The 20442-nt window shown below is 36.5% G+C and overlaps 1 protein-coding gene across 1 annotated transcript; it reads left to right on the top strand.

The window, feature by feature from the left end:
- The first annotated feature begins 415 nt into the window (after positions 1–415).
- LOC118487568 (putative nuclease HARBI1) lies at positions 416–1798 on the top strand. The gene is made up of 2 exons (XM_035984513.1): positions 416–599; positions 666–1798. The coding sequence occupies exons 1-2, from the start codon at positions 416–418 to the stop codon at positions 1796–1798; spliced, it is 1317 nt and encodes a 438-aa protein (XP_035840406.1).
- The last annotated feature ends 18644 nt before the right edge of the window (positions 1799–20442 follow it).

The raw sequence follows: 20442 nt of genomic DNA, 5'->3' as shown, positions 1-20442 counted from the left end.
CATTCATTCAAAACCAAAAGTTAATCATTCAAACAAATCGTCTAGTTCATCAACCCTAGGAAACCATAAAAAGTTTAGTCGCTCATAGTCAAGAACGAAACAAAAATAAATTTAAAGTCTACTAAGACCAGAAGGTATGGGGGCCGGCTTGGCCCGGCTTGGCCCGGCGCCGGACCCCCACACCGCCCCCCTGGCCCGGCAATCATCACAACCGGTGTGCCCAAGACGGGTGTGCCGCCCCAAAATTCAAACCATATAGCCGTTTAACGGCTAGTTTTTTAATAAAAAAAAAATTCATTTTTTCCTATAAATTCAACCACTTTCAATATTATTTCCCCACTTTCAACCCAAAACACTCTCAATTTTATACCAATTTCTCCCTACTTTTATAAAAAAAAATATCCTTTTACCCACAATGGCTTCTAATCCTTGGTGGCCCTCGTCTTCGGATGACGAAGAGGAGATGTTTTTCGCAAACGCTGTTCTACTACGGGCGGGACAGATTTTAATCGAAGAGGAAGAGGAAGACGAAGAGGAAGAGGAAGAAATTGGTGAAAATGTTATTACCAGACGAATACGCATTAACAGAGACCGCCAAGGTTTTCATTACAAAATTTCATTGTCCTTAATTTTTTTATCTCGTACTTATATATTTTATACGACAGGAGCGCACGAGAAATTGGTGAACGATTACTTTTCGGATGAGCCACTTTACAACGCCGACATTTTTAGACGCAGGTTCCGAATGAGTCGCCGCTTATTCACAAGGATTGCCAATGATTTGGCGGGCCTAGACCCGTTTTTCACGCAACGTCCTGATGCTCGAAATTATGAAGGGTTTACAACGTTACAAAAGTGTACTGCGGCCATTCGACAACTGGCGTACGGGACAGTGGCCGACGCTTTGGACGAGTACTTACAGATGTCGGCAAGAACTACGCGGGAATGTTTGTATCGGTTTTGCCATAATGTGGTGAAACTGTATAGCAAAAAATATTTGCGGAAACCAAACGCGTATGATGTTCAACAGTTGTACCAAGCGCATGAAGCAAGGCACGGGTTTCCGGGAATGCTTGGTAGCATTGACTGTATGCATTGGGGGTGGCATAATTGCCCGACTGCGTGGCGCGGCCAATATACGCGAGGTGATCACGGCTATCCAACTGTGATACTTGAAGCTGTGGCATCACAAGATTTGTGGATATGGCATTCTTTCTTTGGTCTCCCTGGTTCACTCAACGACCTCAACGTGTTATACCAATCGGCCATCTTTACCGATGTCGTTAATGGAACGGGACCGGACACAAGTTTTACAGTTTCTGGGGTTGAGTATAGACGTGGGTATTATCTTGCTGACGGGATATATCCGTCTTGGTCTACAATTGTGAAGACTATTCCGTATCCCGAGGACGAAAAACGAAAAAAATTTGCCAAGCGTCAAGAAGCTGCAAGAAAAGACATCGAACGCGCTTTTGGTGTCTTACGAAAAAAATGGGCCATCGTTGCACAACGGGCACGTGCGTTCACCCCAAAAAGGCTGCGTCTTTGTATGTACGCTTGCATTTTGCTCCATAACATGATTATTGAAGACGAAGGTCGGGCGATTTGTGAGTATGATGAGAATGCATCTTGGGGGAACACTGTCCCGGTTGATCCCCCACAACAGGATTTAAACTCGTTCTCGCTAACAAACGACTTCACGCATGCAAACCTTCAACAAGATTTGGTAGAACATATTTGGAACAACGTTAACATTGTGGAGGGTGACGGAGCCGAAGACGAAGACGAAGACGAGTAGTGTGTTTGTTTTAAATTTTTAAATCTAGTCTTTTTTTTCCAAATTTTAGGTAGCGTATTTTTTTTTTTTTTAGGTTATGTAATTTTTATTTTTTTTATGTAATGGATTTTATTATCTTCCTTTATGTAGTATTTTTATTTAAATGTTAAATACTTTTTATAAAAAATAAAAGTTAAAGGATGTGGTGGGGCTCCATCCTCCATCCCCCTCCATCTTCATTTTGGCTCATCCCATGCTAGCCGCCTACGTGGCGCCTACGTGGAGGCTCATCCCGATGGGGATGAGCCAAACCATACCTTCCAGCCTAATTTAGAAAACAGGTTCATTGTATCGTGTTCGAATAAACTGAAAAACAGTAAAACAAGTCTAACCTGAATAAAAGCAATGAAGTTTAATCTATTTTTCTTGAAGTCTTCACTCTTTTTTATTTCTTTCTTGCGTCCAAAAGCCTCTGTGTCTATTCTTGATGTGTGCCGTCTAATGTAGGTTTTCTCAGTGTCCCCTTTTCTATGTATGCATGTATCTATTTATATGGATCTGAGTGAATTTCAAGGGTTGTCCTTTATCTTTATACCTATTTTCAGGCGTTGTCCTTTATGTTCAAAATTGACGAGTTTCGTCCTTTTATGTTTTCATATTATACACGTTTTGTTCTTTAGGCCTTAGTTTTTTTCAGTTAAATTTGGTCATGTGCTTTGCGCATGAGGGCATTTTTGTCAATTCAAAGGTTGCAGAAGCTTTGAGCTGTAAATCTGCCGTTGAACTTACCTTTGAATTGACAAAAGTGCTCTCATGTACAAAGCATATGACCAAATTTAACTGAAAAAACTAACTGAGTTAGGCCTAAAGGACAAAACATGTATGATATGAAAACATAAAGGACAAAACTCGTCAATTTTGAACATAAAGAACAACGCCTGAAAATGGGTATAAAGATAAAGGACAATCCTTGAAATTCATTCAATGGATCTCCTCAAAAAGTGTTGGAGCCGTTAACCCCAAGACCTAAGCCCACATATTTCTTTTCCTTTAAATTGCACTTTTACGTACACATGGACTTATGTCCATGACATTTTTTTTCTTTTTTTTAATTGTTTACAAGGAATAAATAACTATAATATATCTTTTTTTCGATATATATATATATATATATATATATATATATATATATATATATATATATATATATATATATATATAGGGGAATGCTAGACAGAAAACCCTTAAATTTTTAGGAAACTCTGGAAACTCAAATCTCCCCCCATTTTTACCCAACCTCCTGACATTTTTTTTTTTTTTTTGAAAAAAATAACACATGTAATATACATGTTTTAAAGTGTTTTGGGCCAAAAAAAAACAAAAAAGCGTCGAAGGGATTTTTTTAAAAAAAATAAACAAATTTCAGCAATGTCCGGTTGCCTAACATGTGTTAGACAAAAATGCTGAAAGTTGCTGAAATTTGTTTTTTTTTTAAAAAAAAAAACCCTTCGGCGCTTTTTTGATTTTTTGGCCCAAAACTCTTAAAAACATGTATACTTACATGTGTTATTTTTTTCAAAAAAAAAAGTCGGGAGGCTTTTGAGGTTTTCCGGGTTTCTTAAATATTTTAGGGTTTCTATATAGCCAACCCTATATATATAATACTACTTATATAATAATAATAATATATATATATAATATAGGGCAGCCGCTAGAATGAACAAACCAACCCCGAGTTGTAAGAACCGCGAGAACCTAACAGCCCCAACGGAGCGACCGTTCGCCACCCATGATTTTTTTTTTACAAGTAGATGTGTATATTATAAACACATCCGTAAAAAAATCATGATGCGCGAACGGCGCTCCGTGGGGTGTAGTTTTTTACACCACAAGTTTGGTGAAAAAAAAAGAAAAAAAGAAAAAAAATTAAAAACCCAAACTTGTGGTGTAAAAAAACTACACCCCACGGAGCGCCGTTCGCCATGATTTTTTACGGCTGTGTTTATAATACACACATCTACTTGTAAAAAAAAATCATAGGCGAACGGCGCTCCGTGGGGTGTAGTTCTCGCGGTTCTTACAACTCGGGGTGGTTCTCATTCTAGCAGCCCCAATATTATATATATATATATATATATATATATAGGGGAAGGTTCATTTGAGAAAAATTTAATGTGAGAAGAAAAAGAAGAAAGGGCATATTAGTAAAATACTATTTCATTTATGACTCATATAATTATTTTTTTCTCTCTTTAATTAATTAGTCAACTAATTATTAATTATCCTACATATAATCTACAAAACCTACACATATCAAAATTTTCCCACATATACCCTACACATTATAGAATTTATCCTACACAGTCGAAATTTATCCTACACACCTCGTAATATATCCTACGCAACTCGTGATTTATCCTACACATCTACTAATTTATTCTACACTTTAAATTAAGTTGTTTTTTAAATTTTGAAAAAATATATATATATTTTGAAAAGGAGTTACAAATTTAATTTAGCTAGTTATTAAATGGGAAGAATACACATTAATGATTTAGTAAATTTACCAATATACCCTTATATTAAAATTAAATACAAATATTAAATGAAGTAAAATGAAGCATTCTTATGGTTGAAACTTCTTACTTTTTCTTCTTACAAAAAAATTCTTCTCATTTAAACCTTCCACTATATATATATATATTATATATATATATATATATATATATATATATATATATGGAGGGGCTCATGCGAGAACCACCCTTTTTGTGTGAACCTTGAGAACCAATGTGAACACAACCTAAAATAGCTAAAAAAAACTAAAAAAAAACTAAAAAAACCTAACCCCCACCCCCCCCCCCTCAAAAAAAACCTAACCCCCCCTCCAAAACCTAACCCCCCCCCTCAAGCTAAATGCTAAAAAACCTAAAAAAAACCTAACCCCCCCCCCCCCCAAAAAAAAAAAAAAAACCTAAACCCCCCTCCCCCACCCCCCAAAAACCTAAACCCCCCACCCCCCAAGCTAAAATGCTAAAAACTAAACCCCCAAAAAACCTAAAAAAATCTAAAAAAATCTAAAAAAATCTAAAATTTTTTTTTGAATTTTTTAATATTTTTATGTTAAAATCGCTACTTTTAGAAGCCAAAATTTTTTTTTTCTTTTAAAAAAAAAATTTAATTTTTTTTTTGGCTTCGAAAAGTAGCGATTTTTTTATAAAAATTTTTTTGTGTGATTTTTAGCTATTTTTTAGGCATTTTTGGTGTGTTCACATTGGTTCTCGCGGTTCTCACAATAAGAGGTGGTTCTCGCATGATCTTCTCCCTATATATATATATATATATATATATATATATATATATATATATATATCTTTAAATAGGGCTAGACAATGGGCTGCGATTTTAGCAGGCTTTGTCTGCTCATAGAAAATGGCTGTGATTTCGATTCGGTCACTGGTATTCTACTATGCCTAACTGGCTGGTTATTTAATTCTTACTCATTTTTGCTCCATCTGCATCAGGACCTGTTAAAACACAAACTAATCAAATACGACTGTATAAAGACTACAAATGACTCAAAAACTATAAAAATAAAATACAAAGCACACGGGTAAATGATGGTGTTTTTCAAAACATCAGATATGATCAGAGGTTGTGAAGAAACTGGAAATGGTGAAGGTACAATGTCATCTTCAGGTATGACATTTGTTAACCTTGTTCTTTTTGAGTATTGGAGTGATTGGAAGTGTTGAGTTTGGTGGTGTATTTGTGGATGGAGTGGTGATTGGTAAGATGATAAGGGCAGTGGTTGACACAACATTTATTGAAACCACTGAAGTATCAACAGCTGTTGATACAACAGGTGTCTCAACATCTGTTGGTTTGGTGGTTTGAGGTGAGGAACTTTTGGTGATTTCAGAGGTTTGTTTAATGGTTGTGGAAGGTATGATTTTGGGTTGATTTACCTTTCTGTTATTCTTCCTTCTGTTTGAAGTACCCTGAGCTTCCTTGGCCATGAAAACTTTCTTTTCCTCTGCAAATCTTTTATCTCCCTTTGTTTCCATTTTCTCTTTTAGCTTTGATTTTTCTTCAGCAAAAGCATTGAGAGTCACATCAACCTTTTTAGAACCATCTGGCTTAGGAAATTCCACCACTGCTTTAGCCATTGGATCTGGTGGTAGATACAGACCTTCTTTTCCTTTGTTTCCTTTCTCCCCCTTTTTGGCATCATCAGGGATTTCAACATAAATGATGGTAGGAGAAGTGCCAGTGGTTTGGAGCAGATGAGCAGATGTCAGCTTGAGTATTTTTGTACCTTGCCTCCATTGCATTTCTGACCATTTGAAGTTGAATTTCATACTGTTGATCAGTATACTTTCTTTGTTTGAAATAGTTAGCATAACTTAGGGGAGGATGGAACAGATGTTGAGGCAGTGGATGGAGCTTTTTGAGATTGTAACAACTGTTGCAGCATATTTTTGATATCTGCCACATATGTTTCAATTTTGTCTACTCTCTCCGTCAACTCTCTGTATTTTAAACCATCACCCAAATGAATGGTATCATCTGATTTCCCACTAGCAGTGGCTGTATCAGCAGTTGGACCAGAAGAAGTTTCTAATGGTTCAACCACTGATGCCCCTTTTTCTTGGTACTGGGGACTTCCCTCTACATTAGCTATCTTATTTAACACACCAGTGGTTAATATGACAACATCAGTAATGATTGCCTTCAAGGGAGACTTACTGATGAAGCTACTGTCCAGGTGTAAATCAGTGGATTCAACACCTGTAGTAAATGCTCCACCTGAACTACCACCAATAGTTACTTGTAACTCAAGGTGTGTAAGCTCCTCAACTGTTGATGGGTTAGCAATGATAGAGGAATCAGACTTGGTCACTTGTTGGAGTATATTCTCAGTGATAGGTTGTTAAGAAGAACTGATTTTTGTCTGAACCATATCCAATGCATTCAACAGGGGTAAAAATGATGGTGGAATTTGTGAAGTGAGGATGGGGGTTGAAAGAGAATTTGCCCCGGGAGCAGGGCGGTGGAAGATGAATTTGAGTAGATCCAGAGCTTCATAATGTGATATCCCTGTGTATACAATCTGATCCTTTTGTGAGGATGCAGGAGGAGTTTTAGGCTCAGGTTGAGATCTTTCTACCATCTGTTGTTAGGAAGCAGCAACAGTGGTTGTAGGTGACTTTTGTGTTGTCACTGGAGTTACCTCTGGGATCTCATCTTCCAGATGATCCTTTTTGGATGGGTTGGTGGGATTTTGGTAATTTTCTTTTTGGGCTTTTTGGCAGTTTTTGGTGGGGGTTTCATAGCAGTGGTTGTGCTGCTGTGATCACCAAGAGCAGTGGGCTCAACAGCAGAAACCTGAGGAGCAGATGTGGGTGCATCCAAAGTTTGTTCAGGTTCCTCTGCTTGTGTTTTGTCATACCCCTATTTTCCACGTGTCACCAGTGGGCCCGGTGGGGGTACCGTGACGTAGTTGATATCGTCATAGTCAAACAATACAATACTTAAATGCACAGCGGAAGTAAAAGATAATTATATTACAATCCGATATAAAGTAATATCCAAGTATTACAAACGGAAAGTAAAAGATCCACATGCGGATCGCAAATAAAACATTGTTCAACAGACTTCAGGCATCCTAAGCTTGCGAGACTTTTATTGATGCTAAGGAGTGGCCAGCCTATTACGCATAGTACCTGCACTTAGCCTTTTTGGAAAATACGTCAGTTTACACTGGTAAATACAATTTAACTGACTCATTTTGAAAAATGTTTTAAAATTGATTTGAATACCCGCGGCACAAAACTTTTTATAACTTGGGATAATTATTTGCTTAATAATCTTGTAAAAGAATTACATGTCTGTTATGCGTTCAGTTGCTCGGGTCGTACCGGGTTAAAGATTAATAGACACACCACTTAATATAGTTCCGCCGCGAGACTTCTCTCGACCGACGATTATACTTTATTGAAATGCACTACGGGTGTACGCCTACACCCGTGTGCTAAGGTCGTGGCCATTCTTTGAATGATGCCAAGGATATCCGGGACATGGTCATTAAACCCCCAAAGGCGTTAAACAAACAAAACAACATTTTTAAACGGGTTAATTTGACAACACTTAACCACCGACCGGTTAAGGTCAATTCCCCGACCAAGCGGTATTTTATATACCGTACCCCAAGCCCGTATAGGGAAAATAAGTTAAACGTATTTACCTGAGCAAATTTATACAATTCATCCCAGCCGTATACCACCAAGCAAGTACAGATAGCTTTTACTGGGCTCCTAAATATGGAACGAAGGTTTTTAATAACCTATTAGAATCCTAACGGGTCTTTAATTAAGCCTATGCTTAGACCGGTTAGTTTTCAAAAGGAAGACATGGTTCAAACGCATGATAAAGCGAAGACCGGTTTAGAATGTGGTTTTGACCCGACAAGCTTACATGCTTTGTTTAATATGGGTAACTTAACCACGTTCTGGATTTTGAGACAAAAACGTTATGGTTTGACCCGTTTCGGCTAATATATGCAAACTAGTTACAAACGCCGATCCGAACGGTAAAAGTGCGTAACGAGTAACCAAATGAATCATGAACAAGTTTCCTAAGTTAGTATGCCCTAAATATGTTGTGATATCAACAGGATACCTTCCGTTATGCTCAAAACGAAATTAAACTCAAACTATGCCCCATAGGGGCATTTTGGTTATTTTAAAGTTTATAAAAGAGTTTAAATAGTAACCTGAGGTACAGGTCTGATTAAATCAGTAAATATACTTAATTTCCTAAGTTATAACAGTAGGGTATCATATATATGTGAAATTTATTAATTTTAACCATACCATGCACCGTAGGGGCATTTTGGTAATTTCACATAGGCTTAAAAGGTCAAAACTGAAAACCTGAGTTTAAAACTTTTCCTTACTGTTAAAATATAAGGATTTACTAAATATATCAGTAGGCACCAGCCCTTATATATTTAAAATAGTTTTGATACATACTATGCGTTAAAAACGCTTAAAAAGGCGATTTGGAGCCATTTCCGGGTTTTGTATAGAAAGCTGATATTTTTATTATTCCAGAAGGCTCAAAATATTTTATTTATCATATTAGATCGAGTGAATTGCAAGTTTTGTCCTTTATCTTTAGGCCATTTTGCAAGTTTTGTCCTTTATGTTTAAATTTGACGAGTTTTGTCCTTTATGTTTGAAAATCAAGCACGTTTTACCCTTTGGGCCTTACAAATCAAGCGCGTTTTGTCCTTTATGTTTAAAAATCAAGCACGTTTTGGGGCAAAACGTGCTTGATTTTCAAACATAAAGGACAAAACTCGTCAAATTTAAACATAAAGGACAAAACTTGCAAAATGGCCTAAAGATAAAGGACAAAACTTGCAATTCACTCTATTAGATCAGTAGAAAAAGGTTCGGAGTCAAAAGGATTTGTAAAACTCATTTTATAGCCCAAAAGGGCAAAACGGGCAATTACCGAATCAAGCCTATAACCCTATGTTATGCTCAGCCTAAAAATAAATAAAAATCTTTAAAAATCCCAAAATATTATTTTATATCAGTAAGTAAAAAGTTTGGTATCAAAAATTAGGTTTAGATAGGATATACGCTAATTACGCCGTTTAATTAATAAAAGGCTTTCTAATTACGCTATTGAGCATAACTCCTAATCTAGACCTCAATCTGATGTCAAATTTTAGGGACAAGTTTACAATTCAGTAGTGAAGGTTTCTATCCTCTCACATTTTCAAAAATATCGTTTAAAGGTCAAAAGGGCATAACGGTCAACAATTCGGCATATAACGGAAACTTGCAAATGAATAGGATAACTAAGGATTCAGGTTGTATAACCTCAGAGGGTTATACTAACCTTTAACATGATCCTAAAGGAATCCTAAGGCATAGCTAAATAAGTCTAATTTGGGTTAGAACTGAAAGTCAAAGAAAAAGTCAACTTTTGCGACTTTCGGCTCCGAACCGGGCCTGTACTTAGAATTGTCGGGTTGAATCATGTTTAAACATGTTCAACTAATATTTACCAAGTCATTAAAGTGGCAAAACTTATTTCATAACTTTTATATTATTAGTTATGAATTTTTATTTAAAACTAACCCGTTTGACTTTAATTTGACCCGACAAGTAAACTAAGTGATTGTGGTAATTAGGAGGCGCCCTTTTGAGGGTTAATTACCTACTTAATTACGGTCACGTAGCCATGTTTATTGCAAACCATGGCTTAGCCGTTTAAAAGTCAAAGCGTTTATCGAAACGCTTGACCTTTCGGCTATAACCACTAAAATAATTAAACTAGGCACGAAAGGGGACTTACAAAGGGTCCAAGGGACTCAAGGACGTTCTCAAAAAGAGTTCAAGATCCTCACAACTCAGAGAGTAAGCAGATTTGAAGGAAATGGTGCAAATAAACACCAAATCAAAGGGGTATATATAGGATTTGGAGGACCATTAGGATCGTTTCTTGATAATCGTGCTTAGATCTGAACCGTACACCTTTACCCACTGTTTTGGTAAACCGTGGGCTCACAAAATAGCCCATAGTAAGCTTGAAAACCATGTGCCAACAAGGAAAACCCAGTTGCTGAATGATAAAGGCTGTTTTGCAAGTCTGATGAACTCACGCGGCCCGCGTAGACTCCTAGGGAGTCTTACACGCCCCGCCTAGTCCTCATATCAGCAGCAGAACTTTGAAAAATTACAGAAATGGTCCCTGTAAGCTTATAAATGTGTTTCTGACACATTTAAGGGCCGTTAACCTCATTTCAAGGATCCATTATGAAGTTAAAACATAGAGGACATGAAACATGTTCAAAAACATGTCGGATGTCGGTTCGTTTGGTCGTACGGTCCCGTTGTGCGTCGAATTACGACGAAACACGGACGGACGCTAAAAACGATCCAAATTACGCGACGAATGGGATTTTATCATTCCAAACATTAAAATAAAATATTTTAGTGCTTACATAAATTTTTGGGTGTCCGGGGATATTCAGAATGCGAGATATGCGCGATAATGCAAACTTGTGCACTTTTTGACACTTTTAGTCCCTGCATGACATAAAAGTTTATTTTTGCGCACCGAACACCTCTAAGCCCATAAATAAGCTATATAAAAGATAATTAGGGCTTGTTTAACTCATGGTCATATTCCAGAAGGTCCGAATCATACGAATCGACATACTTTTGCAGTTTGACGCAAATAGTCCTTTAATCGCACAAGGTAGCGCGAAATGTCGTTTAATGATATCCAAGCCTTCCATGACCCATAATGGGCATTCCCATACATGAGTTTAATTATCCTACACTTTCGATCGCTTAAATGATCGCCAAAAGGCGTAGATTCAAAAGTTGACGCTTTAGGCCCCTCTAATGCGCAAACTTGCGCATCTCATCAATTAATAGCATTGAAGCCTTATTTAATTCATTTTAAGCATTCTTGGGAGTATTATTAAACACCACAATGCTTCGGGTTCCCCTAAAAGGTCATTCAGAGGTATAATTAAACATATTGACACTTTTAGTCCCTTATTTTTACAAAGTTGCACGTAACGTCTCTTAAAGGCACAAAAGCCTTGGACGGCCAACGATTGGCATTCCCGAGAGCATAATCAAATACCATGAAGCTCTTGGTTTGTTAAAAGGTCACTCAGAGGTAAGAATTAACATGTTGACGCTTTTAACCCTTTATTGCGCAAACTTTTAATTAAATACACAAACGGCTACTCTTGATCAACAAGTGGCTTATTTGTGATTATAAAACCATAAAAGGTTATTTAAAAACTTATTTAAGTTTTGTTATTACTTCCAGTTTGTTTATAATTAAAGTTTTTCGATTTTTTTTAAAAAATAGTCCCTAAATTTCCAGGTTTGACTTTATTAGGGTTTATTACACGTGTCAATACATCATTGGACGTGATTTTACGAGGTGTTACATGATTTTAAATTTTTTGACTCTGACAACCTTGTGAAGGTTTCAGAGGATAAGCTGTTTATTTGACAAGAAGCACCCTGGATAAGCACTTGTGCACTTTCCTTTGGGATTTTTGTAAACAGTAACTTAAGAATCTAGGAAACAACAAAAATGGTTTTTTTATTTTCTTTTATATTATTTATAGTTTTAATCATATCATTGAAAATCTCTTGGGAGTAATTGAAATTAACCTCTGCCAAGATAGCATATCCCAAGTATTGGATTTTCAATGGTATTTCTTTGAAAGCTGTAGTTTTATTTGAAACACACATGAGCAGGGTATTGAACAAAAATTTCATGGGAGGTGGAAAATTCCCTTTTTGTAAAGTTGCTTTGTTCATTTGTCCCTCATACCCCCTTTCGGCCAGATAAGTCTGGTACTTATGTTTAGGGAAAGAATTACTACCTGTGTGGTCATTCATCTCAAAAACCTCAGAGATTGTTTGTGGTGTGATGGAAACAAGAACTTTGCCTACTTCAGAGATAATAGCCCAGGGCTTTTTGTCCTGAACTTGAATGTTTGCATTTTTCCAGAATTCACGTAGGGTTTCTTGATATATTGGTGTGTTGCAAGTCAACAAAGTTTTGTACTTTGAAGAGGAAAGAGCATCAATAACGGAATGAAAATCTGTGTTTTGACTTGTTTTCTCAAGTGTGCACAGATAGTTATGAGGGTTTTTGAGATTAAGAGCCATGGTGAATCGAAGGTAGTTGCGAGAGAAGGAAGAGGATGAATGATTTGAGAGATTTTGATGAAAACTTCTTTTGAAAGAACTTTTGAAGTCGATACGGCAGTGAAACCTCTGATTGGTGTTTTAATCAGGGTTTTATAAAGTGAAAAAGTGAATGCTGACGTGACAGCGGTTACAAAGATCCGACGGCTTAGAACTGACCACGTGACAACCTCTGATGAATAATGGATGACAGTTGTTTAGGAAACCATTGATGATCAATATTAGGGGTTGACAATGGTGAAAATGAAATCAGTGGCTGACTTTTAACTATCAGTGGGTTAAAAACACTGACGTTTGACAACAGTGATTAACAAAGAAAATGAGAGAACAAAGGTTGACTTTCAGTAGTGGATAATTTTAACAAATCAGATGTTTGAACCAAAACAGTTGTTATGACAGACTTTTAAGGATTAATGAAAATTTAATTTTTAACTATTTTTAAGGATGAATTTTTGATTTTCTGAAAACATTTTAATGCTTTTTATTCATAGAAAAACAGGATTTTGCCTGTTATTCCATGTTAAGCATGCCAATTCTAGAGATCAAACTTTCAAAGGTGGATGTGTCTAATGCTTTTGTTAGCACATCTGCTAGCTGATCCTTAGTATGAACATGATGCAGAGAAATCAAACCTTTTTCATAGCAATCCCTCACAAAGTGATGTCTGATGTCAATGTGTTTGATGGTTGAATGTGAAACTGGATTTTTGATGATATTTTCTGCTGCCTGACTGTCCAACATGAGAGGTGTCTTCAAGGCAGTGATACCAAAATCCAGCAGTTGATTTTGAAGCCATAACAGTTGGGATGTACAGCTTGCAACAGCTATATACTCTGCCTCAGTAGTGGATGTTGAAACAACTGCTTGCTTTTTGCTTTGCCAAGATACTAAGCAATCACCTAGAAATTGGCACCCTCCTGATATGGACTTCCTTGTTGCATTGCATCCAGCAAAGTCACTGTCTGTGAATCCTGAAAGCTTAATAATCCCATTAGCAGGGTACCAGATACCAAGTGTGGGAGCACTTTTTATGTATCTGAGTATCCTTTTCACAGCTATTAGGTTAGACTTTCTAGGGGCTGATTGGGATCTTGCACAAACACATGTTGCAAACATGATGTCTGGCCTAGATGCAGTTAGTTACAATAAAGACCCAATCATGCTTCTATATAAGGTTTGATCAACCAAATCATCCTTTTCATCAGTCATGACTAGCTTAGTGGTTACCATGGGTGTACTACATGGTTTACAATCATTCATCTTAAATTTGTTTAACAATTCTTTAGCATATTTACTTTGATGAATGAATGTACCATTTTACAGTTGTTTTACTTGGAGACTAAGAAAACAGTGTAGTTCACCCATTGCACTCATCTCAAACTCAACTATCATGAGTTTTCTGAACTCTTCACACATTTTTGAACATGTGCTCCAAAAAATGATGTCATCCACATAAATCTGGACAATCATCAGATCTTTCCCTCTCCATTTAAAAAAAAAGTGTTTTGTCAATTTTGCCTCTTGTGAAGCCAATAGAGAGAAGAAAGGTGGAAAGAGTTTCATACCAGGCTCTAGGTGCTTGTTTCAGGCCATGCAAAGCTTTATTTAGCTTGTATACATGATTTGGATTAAATGGATCCTCAAAACCAGGAGGTTGACAAACATATACCTCTTCTTGAATCTTACCATAGAGGAATGCACATTTGATATCCATTTGGAACACCTTTATGTTGTGGTTGACAACAAAGGCCAAGAACAGTCTGATAGCTTCCAATCGTGCTACAGGGGTAAAATTTTCATCATAGTTAATGCCCTCTTCCTGTCTGAAACCTTGAACCACTAGCCTTGCTTTATTCTTGACAACAATGCCCCTTTCATCAGTTTTATTTTTGAAGACCCACTTTGTGCCAATAGGACTCACACCCTCTGGCAGTGGTACAAGCTCCCATACTTGTTGTCTTTTAAACTATTGGATCTCTTCTTGCATGGCTTCCACCCAACTGTTGTCTTTCAGTGCCTCTTGGTACTCGACAGGTTGATGAAGTGATAGAAAACCAGCAAAAAGACACTTGTGCTCTGTAAACACACACAATGTAGGACACTATCTTTTATCAAAGAAACAATGTGTTTTGGTCTCAAAAATTTGCTTATGTTGGTTTTACAATTTCACGTTTTGATTCTAGTTCATTTTCAAACCTTAAATCGCTTTCTGGGAAGTTATACGCGCACTGAGGCGTAAACGTAATCAGTTTAATGCGGTAAACACTCCGGAATAGTGACATAGGCTTAACATACCTTAAATAACTTTTATATAACTTAGAAAAATGTTTTGAAAGCTCTGGTGTGTCAAAAACAAGTTTATTCACACTCAGGGACTATTTGCGTCAAACTACGAAAGTCTGCTGATTCACATAGTATCGAACATTCCGGAACTTTATCATAAGTTAAAAATGCCCTAAATATCCTTTCATAGCTTAGAAATAGGCTTTGAGGTGTTTGGTGCGCAAAAATAAACTTATTTGATCAATAGGGACTAAAAGCGTCAAAAAGTGCATAAGTTTGCATTTTCGCGCATAACTTATGTTCTGAATATATCCGGATATCCAAAATTTTTTTTAATCATTAAAATATTTTATTTTAGTGTTTGGAATGTTAGAATTTCACTCGTTGCGTAATTTGGATCGATTTCGCGTAAGTTACGACTTCCGTCGTAATTAATCGAACAACGCAATCATACGACCAAACGAACCGACATCCGAGATGTTTTTGAGCATATTTTAAGTTCCCTATACTTTAACTTCATTTTAGAGCTTTGAAATGGGGTTAACGGGGCTTAAACATGTCAAAAATGCATCAAAAACCATGTTTTGGGCTTGTAGGGACTAAAACTGACAATCTACCAAAGATTGCTTGAATTTCGTCATTTCAGCTGAATTTGATGGTTTTGATCCCTTGTTTTGAACTCTATGGGCTGGTATTTGATGGTTTTACATGTCCCATTGTATTTCAATACTATGTGCCCACATGTAAGGTCAAGATCAAGGCACATTTTGCGAGAAACGATCCTAACGGTCTTGGAAAAAATCCTATAAATACCCCACCCCGTTTTCATTTCATTTCACACATGATCTAATTTTATACTCTAAGTTGAAGCTCTATGCTTCATACCTGGGTATTTAAATCAAGATCTTCCTAGCTTGGACCTCTTGTAAGCTTCTTTCGTTCTTTTATGCGTTTTTAAGCGTGAAAGTCAAACAATGTTTGACTTTCTGCTTTGACCAGTTAATGATCAACACGAAGTTCGTTTGACCTTCGCAACGTGAGCGTAATCACAATGGTCATAGTCTCTTGTGACTATAGCTACTGATTACCACGTTATTTAAGCGTAGTGACGAGTCATAGTTTCGGTCAAAATACGTGTCTATGCGTATTTTGCAACCAAACAAAACCGTTTGTTTTGATATCAAACTTGTTTTCTAACTTTGTTAAACATGTTTTAACATGTTTAACTCGTCACTTTTAGGATAGTGCTTGTGTAGAGTCGTAAGCCAAGCGGTCTTGACAACCGCTTAGACTTCCGAACCCGACCCGTTTGGTCGATCATTAGGACCTGACCAAACATATAATGTGACCATAGTTGTATAGGGAATAACCTTCCGAGGTTATACCTTATGGTCACTTCGTTTAGCTAGTTGTGTCATAGGTAGTCTATATGTCTTAGGAAAATGACCAAAATACCCTTTTTGCGCATAATTTCATTTTATGCATATGTAACACATATTTTGACATCCAAACTGATTATATAACATAATTAGATATGTTAAGGCATATAATACTTGTCATAGGACTAGTTAGGCGTCTCGAATCCTTATATAAGTGTGCTTATTGTAAACACAATTTAATTGTGTCGAATCCTAAATATTGGTTTTTGTGTAGTTTGTTGGTGATTTAGATAACGAAACTAGATAATTAAATAAGCACATGGTAGATACGCCGTTGGTACTTCCTATATATAAGTGTGCTTATTGTATTACCCTTCGTGGCGTTATCCCGAATCACCATTAGGATTTATGATTGTTTTTAATTCAATGTGACAGAACTCAGAATCCTTATAGCATCTATCTATCTTTATAGGTTGATTCTTGTAGGATGTTTAGAGTACTAATATTGAAGTCCTTGCTTGGAATTCATTGTGTACTTTAATGCATGTTTAACTAGGCAATTGACAAGAACCCGATCCCTTTAGTATCTATTTATCTTCATAGTTAGACATATGTGGGATGTTTAGAGTACTGATATTGGAGTCCCCGTTTGGATTCATTGTGTACTTTAATGCGTATTTACAAGGTGGAACAAGTTGACGATTATGTGTTTATGTGGTAGTTGTGATTTAGATAACGAAACGGGTGTAATAAAATAAGAACATGGTGGATACGCAGCTGATACTTCCTATATATAAGTGTTCTTATTTTATTATTCTTGTAGTGTTATCTAGATCACTTTAGGATTTTGTGTACAATTGTTTCAATGTTTGATTATCAAAATCTTTGTAGAATCTCCTATATTTTTATAGGTTAGATTCTTAGAAAGATATTTGAAGTATTATCATGACTCATTGATTTGATTTATATAATACTTATATAAGTTTTGATTTATTTCAAAACAGTTATTATAAATCCTTGATTAGATTCCTAATAACATATTAACAAGTTTTAACGATGGTTTAATCGAGATTTCAATGTAAGGCATAAAATGACTTAGTAAATATCATATTGCCATATACAAACCTATTTTGTCACGAGTTTTCACAATTAAGATTAAAATATTGCAATACCAAATGTTTTGCCATTTATTTGGCTAATAAAACCTATGTATTCGCCGGCACTTTTATGCTGACTGTTTTCGCATATGTTTCAGGTTTTCGACTGTTCAAGCATGCAACGCATAGGACTGCATACGGGCATTGGACTTCTAAAACAACAGAACAATTACATGTATTCTTTGTTTGTAAAACGATGTTAATGATATTGAAATAATTTAGCACCAGTAGTTGTGAGCAATTTGTAACGTGACTCCCTGATATTTCCGCCGCGTGTTGTTATATTACGCGATTGGGGTGTTACAGGTTGAGCTTTGACAGCTGTTTTGAACATTTGCTGCTCTGGAAATGGATGTGAATTTTTGTTCTGGAATGATCACTTCATATCCATTGTCTGATGGAGGTGGTTGAGATGGACCTGCACTGTTAGTCTTGACAGAAACATTTTCAAAAGTAAATTTATCGAGATCAAACAACTCAGCAGGGTTTGCAGGGATTTTCATTGAAGAAAGTTCATTGAACTGTACATTCAAAGTCTCTTCCACTGTCTTAGTCCTAGTGTTAAACACTTTGTAGGCCTTAGCAGTGGTTGAGTATCCCAAATGATATCCACTGTCTACTTTGGCAGCAAATTTTGAAATTGAGTCTTTTAAGTTTAAAACGAAACATGGGCAGCCGAATACTTTAAAGTATGAGATCAGTGGTTTGATTTTATACATAATTTCATAGGCAGTCTTTTGATACCTGGGGTTTATCAAAACTCTGTTCTGGACATAGCAGGCAGTGTTTACAGCCTCTGCCCAGAAAGTTAATGGCAAACCTAAATTAGCAAGCATGGTTCTGGCAGCCTCAATCAGTGTCATATTCTTTCTTTCAACAACCTCATTTTGTTCTGGTGTCCTTGGAAAGCTGTACTGCCTTACAAATTTTTTTTGACACACAAAACTCATCCAACTCCCTATTTCTGAATTCTGTGCCATTGTCACTCCTAAAGACTTTTACTGGCAAGTCAAACTGCTTTTCAACCTGTTTGAAAAAGTCTTGCAGAATGCTTGTAGTCTCATCTTTAGAATGTAAGAAATAAGTCCATGTAAACCTAGAAAAGTCATCTACAATTACCAAACAATACATTTTCTTTTTAAGACTCATGACTTTTACTGGGCCAAATAGATCCATGTGCAGCATTTGCAAACACTTGGTTATTTTGAACTCTTCAAGGACTTAAATGAGCTTTTATGTTGTTTTCCTTTTAAACAGGAAACACAATGCTCTGGACAGGTGAACAATTTTTGTGGAAGACCTCTTACAATGCCCTGTTTTGACAGAGCAGTGATTGTATTGAGATTTGTGTGCCCCAATCTTCTGTGCCATAGTTCTGTCTCTTTGTTAGAGGCAACTGAGAACAAACAGGCATCAGTTCTGGGGCTCTCCTTTGACAAATCAACTATATAAACATTGCCACTCCTTTGAGCAACAAGTTGAGTTTTTCCATTTTTTATTATTTCTTCAATCTTTTTAACCATTTCTGGTCTAACAATCCTACAACACTCCTTAGTAAAGAATGACTCATAACCTTTGTCACTCATTTGTGAGACACTAAGGAGGTTGAATTTTAGATTGTCAATCAGATTGACATTTTCAAACTTAACATTTCCAGACTGTACTGTACACGAACCCATCACCTTCCCTTTACTATTATTACCAAAAGATATATCACCCTCTCCATGAGTTTTGAATTCTTTGAGTAGGGCTCTACACCCAGTCATGTGCCTGGAGCCTCCACTATCTACATACCAAAGACTATCTAAGCATGCAGAAGCTACAAGCATATCAAGTAAATAATTAGTTCAGGAGGGTCTCCAAAGCCAACAAGGCTTTGGATGGGGTCTCAACAGTGTCTATGTTAAGTTCATGTGGATGGACAGTGGTTAGCTCAGGTGTTTGGGCAGCTTTTGAAATGTATTTCTCTAACCACTGTTGGGGGTCATTTCCTATCATCTGTTGATAACCAAAGGGATGCCTGTTCACTTTTAGTTTAGAAGGCCTTTTGTAAGCCTCATAAACATGTGGGACCCTTTGGTATGGAGGTTGACCTTTACCTCTTTGGTCTTGATTAGCAGGGGGTGCATCAGTCACTTGAACCTCTCTTTTAACAGAGTTTTGGTTCAGCTGTTTTGTAACAGATGTTTGGATAGGCACAAATGGTGGTTGTTTCTTGACTTGTGATTTTGATGAACTCATGGGTGTTTCTGAGTGAGATGGTTTGATTTACCACAGATGGTGCAGCTCTTTGAAGGCACAATGGTACTTGTTTTGTTAATGTCATAAGCTTTTACATGAAAATAATATTTGGTCAAATGATTTTTCTTTTCACAAAAGTCACAAAACAAGTTTTTAATCTGTTCTTTTCTTTTTTTCTTTTTAGACTCCTTTGCAACAAAGTTTTGAACCACTGTTGGGATGTCCTTAAGAGGAATTACCTTGGCCTTTGGAGCTTTGACACCATCCACAATGGTGAAGTCCATGGGTTTAAAATTTTCAAGGAGGTCACACTCATCAGACCAAGTGGGTTTGAATTGGTATTTCTCAATCTCCTCAAAAGTTGAGGACCCCACTGATCTTTCTAGAGTGATTTTGTTACCACTTTTATCAGTTATTTTAACTTCTTTACCATCCTTATTGGTGGGTATGATTTCAATAGAACCAGATTGATTTACAGCAGTGTTTTCATCTTGGTCATTTTTCCTGAATCCTATGCCAAATTTTACATTGCTTTCAATATGTTTTTCAAGCATAATTTCATAACCTTTGCAGGATTCCACCCATTTTTCACTTGTGATTTGGGTGCAACTCCTTTTTACAGGACTGATATTTTTCTATCATTTCCTGAAGTTGGTCCTTAGTTATGCTATGCTCATGTTAGAGGCTGCAAATCTCATTTTCTTTTTCTGACAATTTGATTTTCATTTCTTTTAAAGATTTCTCAAATTGTACCTCATCATATAACAGTTTATCTCTAAGGTTTTCATTCACCTCCATGATGTTTGCAAATGTTATGATGCATTTGTCTGAACAAAGGTTTT

This window comes from Helianthus annuus, chromosome 15 (genome assembly GCF_002127325.2).
Source record: "Helianthus annuus cultivar XRQ/B chromosome 15, HanXRQr2.0-SUNRISE, whole genome shotgun sequence".
Classification (NCBI taxonomy): domain Eukaryota; kingdom Viridiplantae; phylum Streptophyta; class Magnoliopsida; order Asterales; family Asteraceae; genus Helianthus; species Helianthus annuus.
This window is presented reverse-complemented; position numbering and strand designations above follow the sequence as displayed.

What these genes read in the sequence shown, in the direction of transcription:
- LOC118487568 (XM_035984513.1), top strand. Translation starts at nt 416, where the DNA reads ATGGCTTCTAATCCTTGGTGGCCCTCGTCTTCGGATGACGAAGAGGAG. An exon ending in CATTAACAGAGACCGCCAAG is followed by an intron (nt 600 to 665) that starts GTTTTCATTACA and finishes TTTATACGACAG; the next exon opens with GAGCGCACGAGAAATTGGTG.